Raw genomic sequence first — 16,897 nt, forward strand, 5'->3', positions numbered from 1 at the left:
AATAATCCATTGCTTTCCTTCAAGCCGGACAAGGTCACCCTTGAGTAGGGCACTTCAAAACAAGCCAAAGGCATGGCTGTCCTCTATAGTCGTTATCTGTGGGAATCTTCCTCCTGGGAGTCATGCTTCTAGGCTTCCTCCCCTTTCTTCCTGCCTAAATCTTTTGGTTGAGATCCAGGATCTTGGATCAGTTCCCATCCTCTCTGTACTCTTATAGTTTTTACTGCTGACAAGGTGCTAAACAGGACCCACAAAGAAGATTCTTCTGGAGGGTTGCCTTGTACCTGGGACATCAAGTGGGTTGTGTTAGACCAAGTCCTCACTCACTAGGAAGTCCAAAGGGAAAATATAGCTGTCCTGACTTTGTGGAGCAGATCATGCTTCTGCCTGTAGCAGGAGAAATGGGGAATGCAGGGGAAGCCATTAAGATCAGGAAGATGGGGTGCTGTCATTTCTATTCAACTGGTAGCTCTGCTGAAGTGGCAGATGGTGAATTGTACTTCTGGGATCCAAGCCTGATAGCAATCAAGGCTCTGAAACTAAACTACCTGGCTTGGAGACCATCAGCAGGATGGCTCCTTTGGTGACATCTGGAGGCTGCTGATGTGCCTGTAGGTCCAGGCAGAGCTAGCAAGTCCTGCAGGGAAGAAGGAGAGAGCATGCATGTTTCAAACTGTTGGTGTGACTCTTCAGCCCTGCTTTTAAGCAATTTGGACATTGAACCTTATCTCTGCAGCTTAACTTATCAACCACAAATGTGTGGCACAGCCACAATTTTAAAATGCCTTTTAAAATTAGTCTAACAAGTGTTAGGTTTCAGTCTTTGGGAAGTGGTGCCCAAAGGCTAGGAAGGTTGAGTTATCTCAAATTAGTAAGATGGCTTGGGGGCAAGCATTAGGGGTATACAAAATGATAGTTTTATTCTTTGTCCTGTCGCCTGGTTTCCGGGCTGACTGTAGGCAGATCACTGTAGTTTCTTCTTACTTGTCTTTCCTTTGTGCAAAATAGGAACAATAGGTATTGACTACATTGTATGAGCACCAGGGTGCTTTCACCTCATTTAGATACAAAAGTAATAAGAGCTAAGGCAAGCATTTAGGTGCAGAGGAATAATGAGCATAAAGCAGGGTGCGTGATATATAAATCCCATTTGGCAAAGAATAAACAAGAAGTATTCAAAATAGATCTTTTCCTCAAGTAACAATTATTTCATTTTGTCCTGGGCTCAGCAGTAGCAGTCATTTTTCTCCTTCTTGGTAGCTGGTGCAGCACTGTGTTTTGACTTTCGGCCGGGGAACAGAGCTGATAACAATGATGTTTTGGTTTGGCCAAGGACTTTGTGAGCCTCATGCTCTGCCAGGGAGGAGGGAAAGCCAGGAGGAAGCAGAGACAGGACACCTGACCCAAACTGACCAAAGAGGTATTCCATACCACAGCACGTCATGCCCGGGAAGTAACTGAGAGTGAACCGGAAGGGCTAGGGGCTGCAAGGTTGGACAAGGTATCGGTCCGTGCTTGGTCAGGCTGGGGGGGGGGGCGAGTTATTGGTTGGCTGGTGGTGAGGTGTTGTATTCTCTTCCCTTGTTATTTCCTTTATCATTGTTATCATTGGTGGTAGCAGTAGTGATCTGTGTTATACCTTAGTTACTAAACTGTTCTTATCTCAACCCATGGGAGTTGCATTCGTTTTGATTCTCCTCTCCGTCCCTCTGGGAGTAGGGGGAGGGCAAGAAGGGGGGGAAGTGAGTAAACAAGCTGCATGACTGGGTTTAAACCACGACATATTTCAATATAGTTCTTACTGAAACTCCATCAGTCGTGCCATGATAGCATACCATTTCTGCAGCCATACAGGTATCGCTGCAGTATGTGCAGATTTCCTCAAGTACTGTATCTACAACATAAAGGAGTAAACATGGGAAAAAGGGAAAAGTAGCATCTTGCTCAGGGTTCTCCTGAGGTGAGTTTACATTCAGTACAGGGAATATCTATATCTGAACTAGCCTTATGTTAACTAGATCATGTATTGTTGTCATCTTGCTAGGGCAGACAGAAGTTCTTGTAGCCCGAATTCTCAGTAGGATAAATTACTACTTGCTGAATTCAGTGCAGGCGATGTCAGAGTAGCTTTGTAGCTAAGTGAGCTTGTTTGAAAGCTAATCCAGGATCTCTGCAGTAACTATCCTGCAGTTTTGCTCTGTAAATAATATCGCTCTTGACCTGAATTATTATGAGTGGACAGAAAAAGGCACTTCTGAAGTGTGATTCATTGTAAGTGCTCATCTGAGGATGAGAAAAAATGAGATACAGAGGTATCTGTTTCTCTGTGGTGGATGTAGTAACCCATGTGTATCTAAATGTGGGTGTTCACTGCTTTGCGGAGCTCGGCTATTTTTCAGGTAGGGAGGTGGAAGGCTCCATCTCTTGTGAGCAAACCAGTAACATAATTACAGGCTTCTTCCTGTAACATTTCAGAAATATTAGGAAAATACTGCTTCTTAAAACAGTCTCTTTCCCTTCTTCCCTCTGTGCCCAGTGAATTACAGTTCAGCTCCTCTAGTACTACTACTTCAGAGAGCCAAGAACCGTCTTCCAGGGATCAAGCAGCAAGTGCGCTTCAGCAGCAGCTTCTGCTGATGGTGGCACGAAGGACCCTTTCGGAAAGCCCACGGGTACGTTGTAGTATCTCTGTTTCTAGCATCTTGATGAACTACTTTATAAACAAATGCTGCAGGCTCGTTCCTGAGACAGTTTTGTTGATTTTCTTTACTACTTTGCTTGGTATTGCTCTTGTGGGAGAAGATATATTTTATCAACGGATGCAATTCAGCTGCTTTCTGCTGACACTGAGTAGTGTCTTAGGGGTGTGTTTAAAGACTCCATCACCTAAAAAGTTGATCTTTTGTCTTCTATCTTCATTCTTATTTTGTTAGAAAGAAGGAGAACACAGCTGTTAGGGGTTTAGATGCACCACTGATTTTAATAGTATAAAGTGTTTATTCCAAATTCATTACTGATCTAAAACCTCATGTCTGGTTTCACTTTTCTGAATCAGGCAGCCAGGCTTCTGGATGTCTGTTGTGGAATGTCAAACCCATCTCCCTGGTGTAGCTGGCAAAAGAAAAAGGCCCTCAGAGTTCAGTTTGTATGGTAATACGTGGACATGAACTTTACAGTGTTTGGGGTCTGTGACCAATGGCTTAAGGCTGTAATCTGTTTTTACAATTCCATTTATAATAAGCTTAACCTTCTCTTGTCTTCCATGACAGATGCTAACTTGATATTTCTGAATAACCTTAAAATGCCAGTTAATTATCTTTCATCTTAGAGTTTGCACAGGAACTTAAAGCTAGAAGTAACTTGTATAGAAGAACTATATTAAATTTAAAATAAGGAAAATTTTCTGAACTGTGTATTTCGTATTTGAACAGAATCATTCATCTAAGGGTATCTATCTAAGGTATTTATAATCTTGTAAATTAGAGGACAATAGTCATACCGTTCCCCCCTCACCCCGCCCCCCACTTCTGAGAAAACTGCACCATTTAAAATACATCTTGTCAAGATCACATAGCAAGTTTGTAACAAGGCCAGGCAGTAATTTCAGTACTTCCTGGTTTCTGATTATTTTTATTTTTTTTTTTATTAAACATAGAATTATGAGCCTTTGTAAGTCAGGAAAAGTTTTGTCATCGTTTTCAATGAACCTAGGGTTTCAGGCTCTGACACAATATAACTTATGAAGTGAACTTTTATAAGACCTTTTTCTGATAGAAGGCATAATTAGGCTTAGTGACTTGCTCAGGGCTAGTCAGAGAGTTTCCCAAACACAACTCCAGAACCTCATTTCAGACTAAGTACTGCAAGCCTCATGCAATGGACCTCATCCAAATGTTACAGTTCCTCAGGAGCCAAGATGTTCACTTACGCACTCAGTTAAACATGTGTTAAGCTGTTCTGAAGACTGACCAACAATGAGATCATCAGGAGTTGTTAGTGGACTTTATGCCACCATTTGGATTTTTTTGTTTCGTTTATTTATTTATATAGTGAGCATCTAGATCAGATGAGTGAAATTAATGATTGCAGTTGATTGAGTTTCACATTACTTTCTGTTGGGGAAATAGGACTCAAGAGAAACAAAACTTGACAGTATTAGCAACTGTACTATTTTGAAATATGTTTTTGTTGTAAAAAGTGCCCAAACTCCACAATTAAGTGACCTGATGAAGTGGTAATAGAAACATTAAAATTTGGTGCAGCTAAACTACTTTTAGGTGAATGGCCTGGCATCCCCTTGAATGTCTGAACTCTCAGAAATATGAGTTACTGTCATGTGCTGATAATGGCTGAGTTACCCAGCACTGCATGGTTGTACACTTTCAGTCAGTTGGGTGCATGAGATAAAATAACATAAACTTGAATTTCTTTCCCCAAAGCTTAAGCTAGCCTGTTTTGCCTTGCACTTGCCAGGAGACTGAGGATATCAATGAGTCAGTTCCCAGGACACACAACAATAAATTCACGTGTGTCACATGTAAATTACAAGTAATATTCCTCCTCCTGGAAAGTGAAAATTAGAAATTTTTCCAATAATCTGAAAGAAAATTTAACAATTCCTTCGTGCAGGTGGACAGTTTGTTTAAAAAGCCCTATTTTTTCTAACAGATACAGATCAAGAAGATGGTCATCTGCTTCACACAGAAATTCCCTTCTCTGATGAGGAAAGTTAATCTAGCACAAAGATTGCCTGGAGTTCCACAATAGATATATTTGTTATCTAATTTTGATTAGTTATCTTTAACAGTGGGTGGGGGGTATAGAAGGAGGTTGAAAGCCACTAGACTTTACAGTCACTAGAAGGCTCAAATTCTTCTTGAAAGAAAAACAAGTCATTCCCTCCTGCCATAAAATCAATTATTGGTGTTCCTTGTAAAGAAATCACTACTTTGCAGAGGTTTTTTTTTGTTCTGTTGTCTAGCTTTGCAGGCTTTGGTGATGGTCTGTAGATAAGCCTCCCTACCCACAAGTGTTGGTGAAGGAGTGCAGGGGTGGAGTTGGAGATCTGAAATGCTGTAGTTCAGGCAGACAAGAAACGGCCTTAGAGTCTGACAAAAGCAATATTCAAAAGAATGGATTTATGATTGTGATGGTAAGATTAGAGACTCTTACACTAGTGATGTTTATGATGCTTGTGCTTGTTTGCAGTTGGGTTTTTCTCCTCTTGCTGTTCTTGAGGGTGCACACCTGATGTGGTAGTAGAAGCATCTCCGGAAAGATAAACAAAGCTGTGTTCTGGAAGGAGAGCTGATGAGTTTAAAGCCTAGTTGATCTTTTTGATTAAAAAGAAGGATCTGTCCTATCACATGTGATTTTGTGTTGTGCTGTAATTAGTCTGGCACATAGAAAGATCTCCAAATAGATATTTTAGACAAGCAGTGGATTAGGGCAAAAATGAGTTATTTTTTAAATGGGTATTTAGTATTTATATTTAAAGCATATTATCACTGTTGGGCTCAAAAATTGATACAGCATCTGTCTGTCTGCAGTTATGAAGCTGGTGTGACATTTTCATTTCTAATTTAAAATGAAAGAAAATAAATATGCTTCCACTATTTCTTTTTTGAAAGAAAAACCCTTAACCTTTATGTAAATTTGGCCCTTTAAATACCTGCTTTGCTGGCAGCCATATGTCAATGTGGAAGAGTTTGATGTATTTCTGGTTTGTTTGTTTTTAAAGCAACCCAGCCAGGACCCTGAGGATTCTGCATGTTCTTCAGCACAGCGGAAGCTGAACAGACAGTTTTACAGATTTATTATATTCCCTGGCAAATGGATCAGAGTCTGGTATGATCGTCTTGCCTTGTTGGCATTGTTAGACAGGTAAGATTTCTTTTTTTTTAATGTAGGTCTATGTAGTGTTACAGTTGATGGCTCCACATGTTCATAAAGCAACGCAGACCACTGGAGAAAGAAAAAGTGAGCATTGTATTAGTGTTTTATATTCAGGTTGAGTAGATAGGTGCTGGTTTGCTTTACGTTGAAGAAAGTGTTTCTCTTCAGAGTTGCTTTTGGTAGTTCTTGCTACCCTTCATCTTTAATCAAAGACTTTGATTCATGTGAGCACCAGGCCTGTCGGATAGTCTTGAATTTCACTCTCAGCTGTTAGATCAATGGTTCTGAGCTTTCTGCTGAGAGTTTATTTTTTGTGTGTGTGCAAAAATAGAGAAGTAGATGGGTCCCAGGGTACTGTAAAAACAAAGTACTCCAGTTTTTAAGGGAAAAAAAAATAGAGTGGTATTAGGAGGAGCTCTTTCAGCTGCTCCCTCTGTTCCAGTTCAGCTTTATTTGTTCAGAGAAAATTTCTTGCCAAGGCGTCATTCCTTTTTCTAGTCCTCAAGCTTCGACATTGAATCTTTAGGTAATGTACAGTGGCAACACAGCCAGTACCCTTTGCTAGTAGGCATCATGGTAATCTGCTGGACTACTCGGACTTTAAAACATGTTAGCCTACATACCTAATGCTGCTGGCTCTCCTATCCCTGCTATTGGGTGGGTGCTATGCCATGTATTTTAATGTGGGCTACACATCAGAAACTTCAGATGAGCTTTATATACTGCAGAAATCAGGCCGTATAGTCAGCAAGCTTAGGTCCAGAGCAGATACTTACCTGTGGTGTCTTATCTCTCTGTTTCAATCACATGGAAAGCATGTTCTGATAAACTCTTGTTGCAGCTTGAATATTAACATTGTTTTTTTTATCTCAGCTTCCATGTTCTAATAGAACGGATAAAACTAATAAAACATCAGATGACAAATTTGGTCTTTCATCTAATTCTTTGTTGTCAGATGTGTATTTTTCACTAACTGAATGCCTTATTTCCTCCTTTAAATGTTGTTTGTTTGGATGTGGGTTTGATTTTTTTTTGTGGTTGGGTTTTTTTGGTTGCATGTTTGTGGTTTTTTTCCGTGGGTTTTTCTGTGCAGTTACATTTGAGATGTAAGATTGGAGGGTGCTGGACTTCAGTTCATTGCCTTTTTTTCCTATACATTTTAGGTATCATAGTGGATAAGGTCTTTGACACAGGGGTGAAATAGTGTTGAACGGGGAAATGTAGTTTTGGGAGCATAACCTCAGATCCTGTAAATTCTGAGAGCTCCAGCACTGACAGTTCATACCACCTGCAAATGGACCTGCCTTGCTCTAACAAATATATAAATATTTCTACTTCTTTTAACATTTTTATTCACATAGGACTGAAGATATAAAGGAGAATGTGTTTGCTGTACTTCTAGTAGTTCTCGTTTCACTTCTTGGATTCCTGACTCTGAATCAAGGCTTCTGTAAAGACTTCTGGGTTCTGTTGTTCTGTCTGGTGATGGCCAGCTGCCAGTATTCTCTCCTAAAGGTAGTAGCCAAGTTGCTGAATTCTCTTCTAAGTTTGACAAAGACAAAATTCCATAAGCAACCTTTTTTCTTCTGTTTTGTTTTTAGAGTGTTCAGCCTGATCCTGCTTCACCAATACATGTAAGTCTCAGCCAGTAGAACAAGTCTTTCTCCTTTATTATCACTTGTGTACTGTGAAACAGTTGGCTGTTCAGTGAAACACAGGTGTAAGTAGTTTGCTGTTCTACGTGATTTATGAAAATCAGCAAGATGTCTGTGATTTTAGACTTTGTACTATGTTTAATAAATCATAAGCTATTTGAAAAGTGCTTTTCCTTTAAGCTAAAATGCCTCTGGAGTAGTTTGCTGAAATTGAATCCTGTGGCATCAGAGAAGCCTTTTCTTTGCTTTCCTTTAGAAACAGTGACTGAAAACATCAGAATTTCCAGATTAGCAGCTCAGTCATCGGTTAGTTGGGTCTCTATTTTTTCTTTTGAGGTTAATTTTTTTTCTTAAATCTGGTATTGCAGATGTACTTCTCAACAGTATTATAAACTCATGGGTGCTTTCCCTGTGTTATAATATCCTCACCATGATCACAACCACCTTGTAAAGAAACAGTTCCTTACCCAAGTCTGTCTTCATTATAGGACTGTTTAGGAGCATCATCCTACAACTGCAGCTTGACCCCTCCACATGTCAGTGTCTCAGCAGTTTTGATTTGCAGATGTTGGAAAAAATTTCAGTGGTCACAAGGTCCCTTGCCTTGCTTTTATACTGGCTGCTTAGTTGCTCACACATCTTTAGTTTATTTAGTTTTTGAGGACCCCCAATCTTCCCTTAGAATTCAGAAACTGCCAGTCTGCTGGATCATTTCCTTTTGCCAGGGAGCAATTGGTTTTGTCAGTTTAGAGGTTAGATATACAGGCTGAGCTTGAAACTGAGGTTATTACAAGTGTGTACTACACAGTTCACTGAGATGGATTTCTGAAGATTTTTTGTTTCTTTTACATGCCAGTTATTATGGAGTGAACTTATGGTATTGTTGGTTGCAATGCATTCACAGGAAAATACCTGTCTTCAGAAAAAGTAGGGAAGGCTAATAGGCAGCAACTTATACATTGTAGGGTAATATTTTCAATACATTAAAGAAATTTTCTACTTCCCTGAGAAGCTGGTTTTGGGGGGGATTAAAATAATATTGCCTCTTAGTTCAACTAGCACCTGTCCAGACATAAAAAGATGACCTGTAATGAAATATTTTGCAGTTATTCAGACATTAGTAATGTGTACATTTGTTTAAAGTGAGTGGCAAACAGTTTAGTCAAATCTTCATTATGAACCTATCTAGCCTGTACTTTCTTATATTATTAAAGACAAGTAGCTAATGAAGTTAAAACTGAACACTTTTTGTGCAAATCCAGGTTTGCATTTCAGACTTCCACAACATTGTTACAAGTGTTCTTCTCAGTATCGTATTCTGTAAGTCATGCAGCAATCTAGCAAAGTAACAAAAAGTGTATTCCCATCTTCCATATGTTTTCCTAAAACTTTTTCAGGGATGTTTTCTTGCAGACTTTTTGGTGCACCAGATGTTCTCTAATGGAAATAAAGTTCAGAGAGTTTTTCCACAGAGGGTTTTAAAGGTGGGAGGCATTACAGGTCAAGTTCAAGTAGAAAGCTATCTATTTTTACATCATATGCTTGTAACACAATAAATATTTGTAAAAGTTTGCTTGAGCTAGTAAGCACCACAAAAATAAGACAACAAGTTGGTGAGAAAAAATACTCCATGTACTGTTTCATAATTCATGTGACTACGTTAAAATGAAAGGGAGTAACATCTCTTGATGTTGATGTAAGGATGCAGAACAGCAAAGGGATTAAAGAATGATCAGTACCATGTCCATGAATGAAAATGAAAATGCAGATGAGATTTTTTAGTGTGAAACAAACCATCACGAGCCATAAATTTGCACACTGAATTAATTTCTGTTCTTGGATCCATGAGTAGCTGCTAATGCCTCATGTTTTCCATGCCTGCCAAGGAGGTTCCAAACTTCTTCCCTATCTCTGACAAGCAGACTTTGTTACTGTTTGATGTGACTTTGTCACTTCTAGCCTATACTGTTTTGAAAAACTCTACTTTAAAATACTATCCCATGAATTCAGAAAACACAGTGCCTAGGGATGCATAAGCTTTTGGCCTTAACTCCTTACAAGCATCACTGTATTCACTTCCTGGTGTCGAGGAAGAGCTAACTAACCAAACCCTACAAAGTCTGGTAGTCTGGTACAATTCTAATGGAAATAAGATTACTTCTTACCCCCTTCTCTCCCCACCCACATACCGTGCTGTGACAGATAGGATCTCCGAGTTGAATGCTGTGTATTGCCTGTATACTGTCAATGTGTCAAGGGATGAGTTTCAGTATATAGACAAGAATCTCATTCAGCTAATGTTTTGAATTTTTTATTCATTTGTGCTCATTGGTTTGTGGTAATAGTTCTATTCTGATTAGCTTTAGTGCTTTAAATTGGAACTTCCCAGATTCTACAGCTAACACTAGCCAGTGGTGTTTATTGTAGTTGCAGGTTTAGTAATATTGCCTGCTACAAGACGAGAGCCTAATATTCCTGTCAGCCTGTACTTTAGCCTTTCTAGTTCTGGAGCTGGTGGCCTTTAGTTGCTGTTCACACAGGGCTATGTGGTTCTGAGATAGGGAAATTCTGGAACAGTCTCCTCACTGGAATGGTGGGGAGAAGAAAATAGAGTCCATCCCAAGTGTGAGTTTTATTTTATCAACAGCAGAATATAGGGAGAGGTGCCAGTAACTGTAATGTATTAAATTCAGAGATACAAGAGATCCTTATCCTGTGCATTTCAAGGTTTTAGACAAGTGGCTCTGACTGAGGAGTTCCTTAATACTGGTTAGAGGCAGCAGCAGATTGGGCAATAAAGACAGTGTGGGTAGTAAATGGATATATAGAAGGATCATAAGAGCTTGGCTATAAGTACCTCGTAAGACATCTGATTAGCTCAGGACCTAGCTCAGGTTTACAAAGGCATTTGAGCTTTGAAGGATTGCAGTCATGCTCTTAATATGATTCCCAGAATCACTTGCATAACTTCATTGTCTCAGTCCCATTACCTGGCATAGCAGTAAGCAGTTTCATAAATCCCATAAGGCACTTATAATGTATTTTTAATTTGTCCCTGTAAGCTTTTCTGTAGAAGCGAGTGCACACACATTTTATATAAAGCCTTCTGTCTTTTTCCTCTTGCATGTGGGCACTCATAAGGAAAAAAAAAATTAGATCTTTCTGAGATTCCCCCATCAAAATGCCTTGCAGTCAAAAGTGCTATTTTTATTAAATGGAAGTGTTTGTGAAATTGTTCTAGCTTTGTTGAAAATCCTAATATTTTTATCAAAATACAAGATGCACCAGTGCTGTGTTTGTAGAATGTGAATATGTTTCTGAAACATTTGTGAGAAACATGGACCTGAAAAAGTCAGTGACATTTTTTGGCAGGCTTAGGGAAGGAAGAGTTTTCCCTAAAATTTTTCTCGGCAGATTAAAAAGATTGTCCAACAAATGAGATGTAAAACATAAAAGGAATTTTGCTTTATTATTTAGATTCTTCTGGGGAAAGCATAGTGTAGTAGTTTCACCAAGATGAAATCTGGTTTGCATGTCAAAATTTGCATGTCAAAATGTCCTATTAGAATTTATCTAGTAGGACATAATGAGCCTTTAACAGCTATAATATCTTAAGTTGCACTGCCACATGCCCATTTTGGTGAAGGGCTGCCTAGCTTGGCCTGTCTGTGGAAGACACAAGAGAGCTCCTCTGCTTTTCCTTTGTTTCTAAAACCTTGGAAAGAGGAAATATAATGTCCATCCACTGGCTGTGGGTTTCAGGAGGTGATGCACCATCCCAGTGATTCTCTTTCTCCTAGGTGTGCGCTGCCAGCCTCTAGCTAATCTTGTCCCAAATTATCTGCTCACACAAGGGATGTAGATGCCACTGTAATACAAGATTAATACCCACAGCCATTCCTCTTTCTTGTGTTGCCTGTTCCCCAGATGTGGGTACTGGAGTATTTGCTGTGCTCTGGGAAGCTCATTCATCTCCAGCACACCCCAAGCAGTGTGACAGCTGTGCAGCCAATGTCCTTCTGGGTGCATTGCTTCTGCACTGCTTTGCTTCTGTTGATCTGATATATCAACAGATCTATCAAGATTTCTTGTTCAGGATTCTGTCTCATTCTCCACTGCCACCTGAAAAATAGGGAAGGTTGTATTTGCTCACATTTTGCTATGTTCAGATAGCCTTTGAAAGCTTCTTTCTCAGTCCTAGCAAGCATTATTGTTAGCATGGTAAGCATGATTTAATTAGTATATAATAGAATAGAGTGGAAGGGATGATCATCCAGTCCAACTGTCTGATCAAGTCAGGGCTGACAGAAAGTTGAAGTGTGTTAAAGGCATTGTCCAAGTGCCTTTTAAACACTGACAGACCTGGGGCATTGATCACTTCTCTAGGAAGCCTGTTCTGGTATTTGACTGCTCTCTTGGTAAAGAAATGCAGTCTAAACCTCTCCGGGTGCAGCTTTGAGCCATTCCCATGTGTCCTGTCACTGGATCCCAGGAAGAAGAGATCAGCACCTCGGTCTCCACTTCCTCGCCTCTGGAAGCTGTAGAGAGCAATGAGTTCATCCCTCAGCTTCCTCCTCTCCAAAATAGACAAGCCCAAAGTCCTCAGCTAAGCACCAGCTCTGTTGCCCTCATCTGGACACATTCAAGGACCTTCACATCCTTCTTAAATTGTGGGCCCCAGAAGTGCACATAGTGCTCAAGGTGAGGCCACACCAATGCTGAATACAGTGGGATCACCACCTCTTCTGACTGGCTATTTGTGCTGTGTTGATGCACCCCAGGATGCACCTCTTGGCTGCTGGGGCAGAGTGCTGACTCACAATGAGCCTGCTGCTGACCAGTACCCCAGATCCCTTTCTGCAGGGCTGCTCTCCAGCCACTCATCTCTCAGTTTAATGCGTGTGCCCAGCATTACTCTGTCCTGGGTGCAGAATCTGGGATTTTGACTTGCTAAGTTTCATCCCATTCATCACAGCCCAATGCTCCAATCTGTCTAGATACCACTTCAAGGCTTCCTGTCCCTCAAGAGAGTCAACAGCACCTCCCAGTTTAGTATCAACAGCAAACTTGCTAATGGTGCATTCAACTCATGCATCCAGATGGTTGATAAAAAACATCTGGTTGATAAATTGAACAGAATGGGCTCTCAGATTGAGCCTTGAGGAGCACTGCTGGTGAGTGGTTGCCAGACTGATGTAGCCCTATTTACTACAACCCTTTGCGCTCTGCCCTTTAACCAGTTCTTCACCAAGCATTCCATGAACTACTTCAGAAGTAAGAGTTAAATATACACTACAAATGTAATTGAGTATGTCAGTGTACTGCTTGGAACTGAAAGGTGTATGGAGCTAAACCTCTGGATTTAGTCACCAACTCCATCTTACCCAACAGTCTTCAAATAATTACCAGGCAAAGATAAAACCTTGGTTCCATAATTCAAAAGAGAAGACAGGAATGTAACATAATGATAAAAGACTTTGGTCTGGAGTGCACATCAGGATATAAATCATTAAGCAATTGTTTAGATGCAGTGTTTACTGGTTTCTTTTCCTAAAGTACATCTCATATTTAAGATAGATGAACTGAAGTTTGAAACCAGCTAAAAAGTAAACTTTTAAGTGTTGGTTTTTGTTTTTGTTTTCCTTCTCCTTATGATCTTCCTTCGATTATTTCATGGACATGAGTCCTATTTTAAAATAATGGAAAAAAGGCATTGTGAAATTTAAACTCCGATTGAACAGCTAGGATTTGTCAGTCTGACTTGATTCATATTCCATGGATGTGAGGTGCAGTATTAGCCCGCTAATTCCCTGTAATCTGCCACCTTGTTAACTGGTTGATCCCAAAAGAGAGAACAGATCTGTTAAAAGCAATGCTAACTTACAAGCTTGGCTGGCAGCTAAACAAATACAAATCAGTAAGACTCAAAAAAGAAATATATTTTATTATACTCACTTAAATTACATGTTAGAATTAAGAATGCAGCAGCTTTATGCAAGGCAAACTTGAATCTTTGTCACTTTGCTCCTGGCCTTTCACACTCAATGAATCTTTTGACTCTTCAGCATTTAAAATGTCTTCTTTACCAGGAGAACTATGAAGATTTTTCTTAAATGTCTATTATTCTCCATGGCCCACAGCCCCACAGCAGTGTTTTGTAGGATTAGTGCAAATCAACTGTGTGAGATGTGTATGAAAGATGTAAGATAAGGATGCTTCTGTATATTAATTCCTTTGGATCGTCATTTCAAAGCGCTGCATGGGAGACAGATCAGAAATTGCTGATGTGTCAGCCCCCTCCAGGAGGGACACTGATTTGCTGTCAAGTGGTTCAAATCAACAGAAAATACATTGAATTCTATTTGTGCAAAAAAATGAATCTCCATGCCTCACAACGTACCTTGGAGGTGCTCTACTGTATTTTTAGTTCCCAGCATGCAATTAAAAAGCATAAATGATTGCTGGAGTTAGTCTTACCTGATTTTTGTGCCTTTTGAATGTCCTCTGGAGAAGATAAAATACCTTGTAACATTCTTCTTATTAATTAGTGTGTATAAGTCTTTAAAATATTTTTCTTACTCCTGCCCCTCTCTCCAGTTCAGTGCAGTGCATGCAGTAGGTGAATGAACACAAAATTCAAACACTTCTTTCTTTTACTTTTTTTTTTCTTTTTCCAGGGGCACAATAAAATCATAATCTACAGCAGACCTGTATATTTTTGTATATTATGTGGCCTTATTTTGCTGCTAGATGCTGGATCTAAAGACACAAATCCTCCAGTTTATACAATGTATGGCTTGAAGCTCTTTTCGCCTAGATCTCTCCAGTCAGCCAGAGACCATGTAATAGGTGAGTCAATATTTTTCCTAGAACTGTAAAAATGAATTGAGTGCTAGCCAGAGAAGTCTGTGTTTTCCCATGTTGGCAGTCAAATGCACATTGTGGAGGCACAACTCTAAGTCAAATTGACAGAAACATTTGGAATGACTTAAGATGAGGGGGTCAGGGGACAGCTGGCAACCTTCCCTTATGTAAAAGGAGTTCTTAATGAAGTAAGGCTCATAGACAAGTCTCTATAGAAAACTAAAAGTCACTGATGTTATTAGCAAAAGACATCATCTGTGAAATGCAGTTAATCTTTGTAAAGGCTTCTCTGTGCAGAGCAGTTACTGTGGAATAAGCTGAGTTTTAAATGTAATGCCTAGAAGCTAATCCATGCCAAGTCCTCGGATGGGCATACTTCCATTCATGAGGAACACGCTTTTTCTAGATTTAATTTTATCTTGCTGTCCTTGTGATGTGTTAGTATGGAGCAGCCACTTCACAGTAGCTTTTCCAGCTGTTTCCTTCTGGAATTACGTTCTGCGGTGGCTGAGGATGTTCAGATACTGCCCCAAAATGGGACTGATGATCCTTTGGCACTAATTTGGAGTGGCCACAACTGGAAATAGCCCATTCTGTCAGGACACTTCTTCCTGTAACACACTTGTAGTCTGTAAATGTAACGCTGCTGTAGTTGTGTCACAGATACTAGTGCTGAATTGGACTCAGTTCAAGTAGTGCCACACTGTTAGGTATGAAATAGAAAAATTTAAGTTTACATTAGAAGTTATGAAAACTTCCCTGTGTCATAGTATGCCAAAGATGACCTATTGCTTTGTGAATTTGGAACCAGGAAAGCCTACTGTAGTAGAGGAAAAACTTTGTGGTATTAAGTGTATGACCTTTGAGGTCTTTGTTCACCTGTGACTGTTGTACTTGCTTTTTGGTGTACTCAGGTCAGGCTATTACTGCCTGGAAGGCATACAATTTTAAGGAAAGGCTTCTGGTCCTTTAATGGGTTCATTGACTCCCAATTCTTCTCACCAGAAACAGGGGAATAATGAAGACATGCAGCTCACTTACTTTCATTAGCCTCTTTCATTATTTTCCTTTGGTCTCATTAAAGTTTCTTCTCACCTATTATTTTCTCTGCCTGTCAAAGGTGAACAGTAAAAATGCTGATAAATAATTCAACAGGAATCTTAAATGACACTTGGGATAGAGATAAATGAAAAACTATAGCAACCACTATAAGAAAACAGTGTGGTTATAAATGTGCTAATTTTGGGTGGCCTTGACAGCAATAGCAGAGCAGGTTCTTGACACAGGCTGAAGAGCATAGTGGAGGGAGGAAATACAGGCTCATGTCCCCATCTGGTATCTGTTCAGCAAGAGGGGGGAAGAAACCATTTCCCTTTGCTTGTCCCCAGTTCTTATTTTGTCATGGTGTATTTCTTCAAGTGGTCTCTGGTGCTGCACTTTGGCTAGTTCTTACTTTATCTTCAGCAGCTTCTGGCTGCTGTGAATTCTTGCAGGGGCTCACAGTGCAGATGCTTCTTTAAGCCATGGCAGTCTGGCATCCTCCAGCATCTTGCTGCACTGCGAATAGATTCACTTATGCACTGAAAGTATAGAAGTATTTGTTTTGGGCAATAAAATCAGGAGGGAAGTTGACTCCACTGAATACCAATGAAGTGTTGCTATCGTTTCGTGGTTTTACCTATATTCTGGATATTTTGGTTTCTCTTTAGTGTTCTGTCATCATACGGTGACTTTTTAATTTACATTTTACTCATGATTTATTGTAGCATTCAGAGTTGATATGTTGAGAAATCAAAGGATTTTTGATAATACATTACAAATACTGACGAAAAGAAAAAGTCTCTTATTTCAGGTGTTTACGACATACAGTAAGAAGCTAAAGTGATAGAAATCGTAGAAAGGAACTAGTGTGATGCTGCATGGTATACTATAATATGTCTTGAAAACAGATTATAAAAAAATTAGTAAAAATGTGTTAGATGTGTAACCTAATTAAGAAATACGGCTTCTGACAGGTCAATTTCTTTGCAAGTAATCTGTTTAGGATCTGATTCTGTTTTATTTTAAATTTATAGTGGTTCTGCTATTGATTTGTATTGATTGGGGAATCACAGCTTGAACTCATTCTAACTATGGTTTTCATCTTGAATTCCTTATTCCAGTTGATCTTTTTGCTAGATTAACATATATAATGCAAGTAAGGGCACACACAGAGCCAACCTTACTCCCTGGGTGCTAAAGGTGAGGTTAGTGACAAAAGTAGTTACCCACTCAGTCTATGAGAGGTTTTGTGGTGAAACCATTTAAGCATTAGACAGACAAGGGAAATTATTTGGCAGACATTTCAGAAGAGTAAGTATGAGATGGTGGCAAAATTTTGTGATAGCAAGTCCTCTGCCTGCTACTTTCAGCAATGACAGAGCTTCTGTCAGGGGAAGAAAGCCTCTAAGACTGTTATCTATGGTATGTTCAGGAGGCAGAGA

General features: G+C 39.6%; 1 protein-coding gene across 1 annotated transcript in view; it reads left to right on the forward strand.

Moving 5' to 3' along the window:
* The window catches only part of PCNX2 (pecanex 2), a 151,669-nt gene that overhangs the window by 33,490 nt on the left and 101,282 nt on the right, over positions 1–16,897 (forward strand). The window contains exons 9-13 of the mRNA XM_061471262.1: positions 2,537–2,672; positions 5,741–5,883; positions 7,257–7,410; positions 7,497–7,529; positions 14,228–14,399. Coding sequence (XP_061327246.1) covers positions 2,537–2,672; positions 5,741–5,883; positions 7,257–7,410; positions 7,497–7,529; positions 14,228–14,399 — 638 coding nt within the window. The remainder of the gene's footprint in view (positions 1–2,536; positions 2,673–5,740; positions 5,884–7,256; positions 7,411–7,496; positions 7,530–14,227; positions 14,400–16,897) is intronic.

This window comes from Pezoporus flaviventris, unplaced genomic scaffold (assembly GCF_033815535.1).
Source record: "Pezoporus flaviventris isolate CSIRO_AGI_PZ_B2104156 unplaced genomic scaffold, CSIRO_AGI_Pfla_v1 ptg000066l, whole genome shotgun sequence".
Taxonomy (NCBI): domain Eukaryota; kingdom Metazoa; phylum Chordata; class Aves; order Psittaciformes; family Psittacidae; genus Pezoporus; species Pezoporus flaviventris.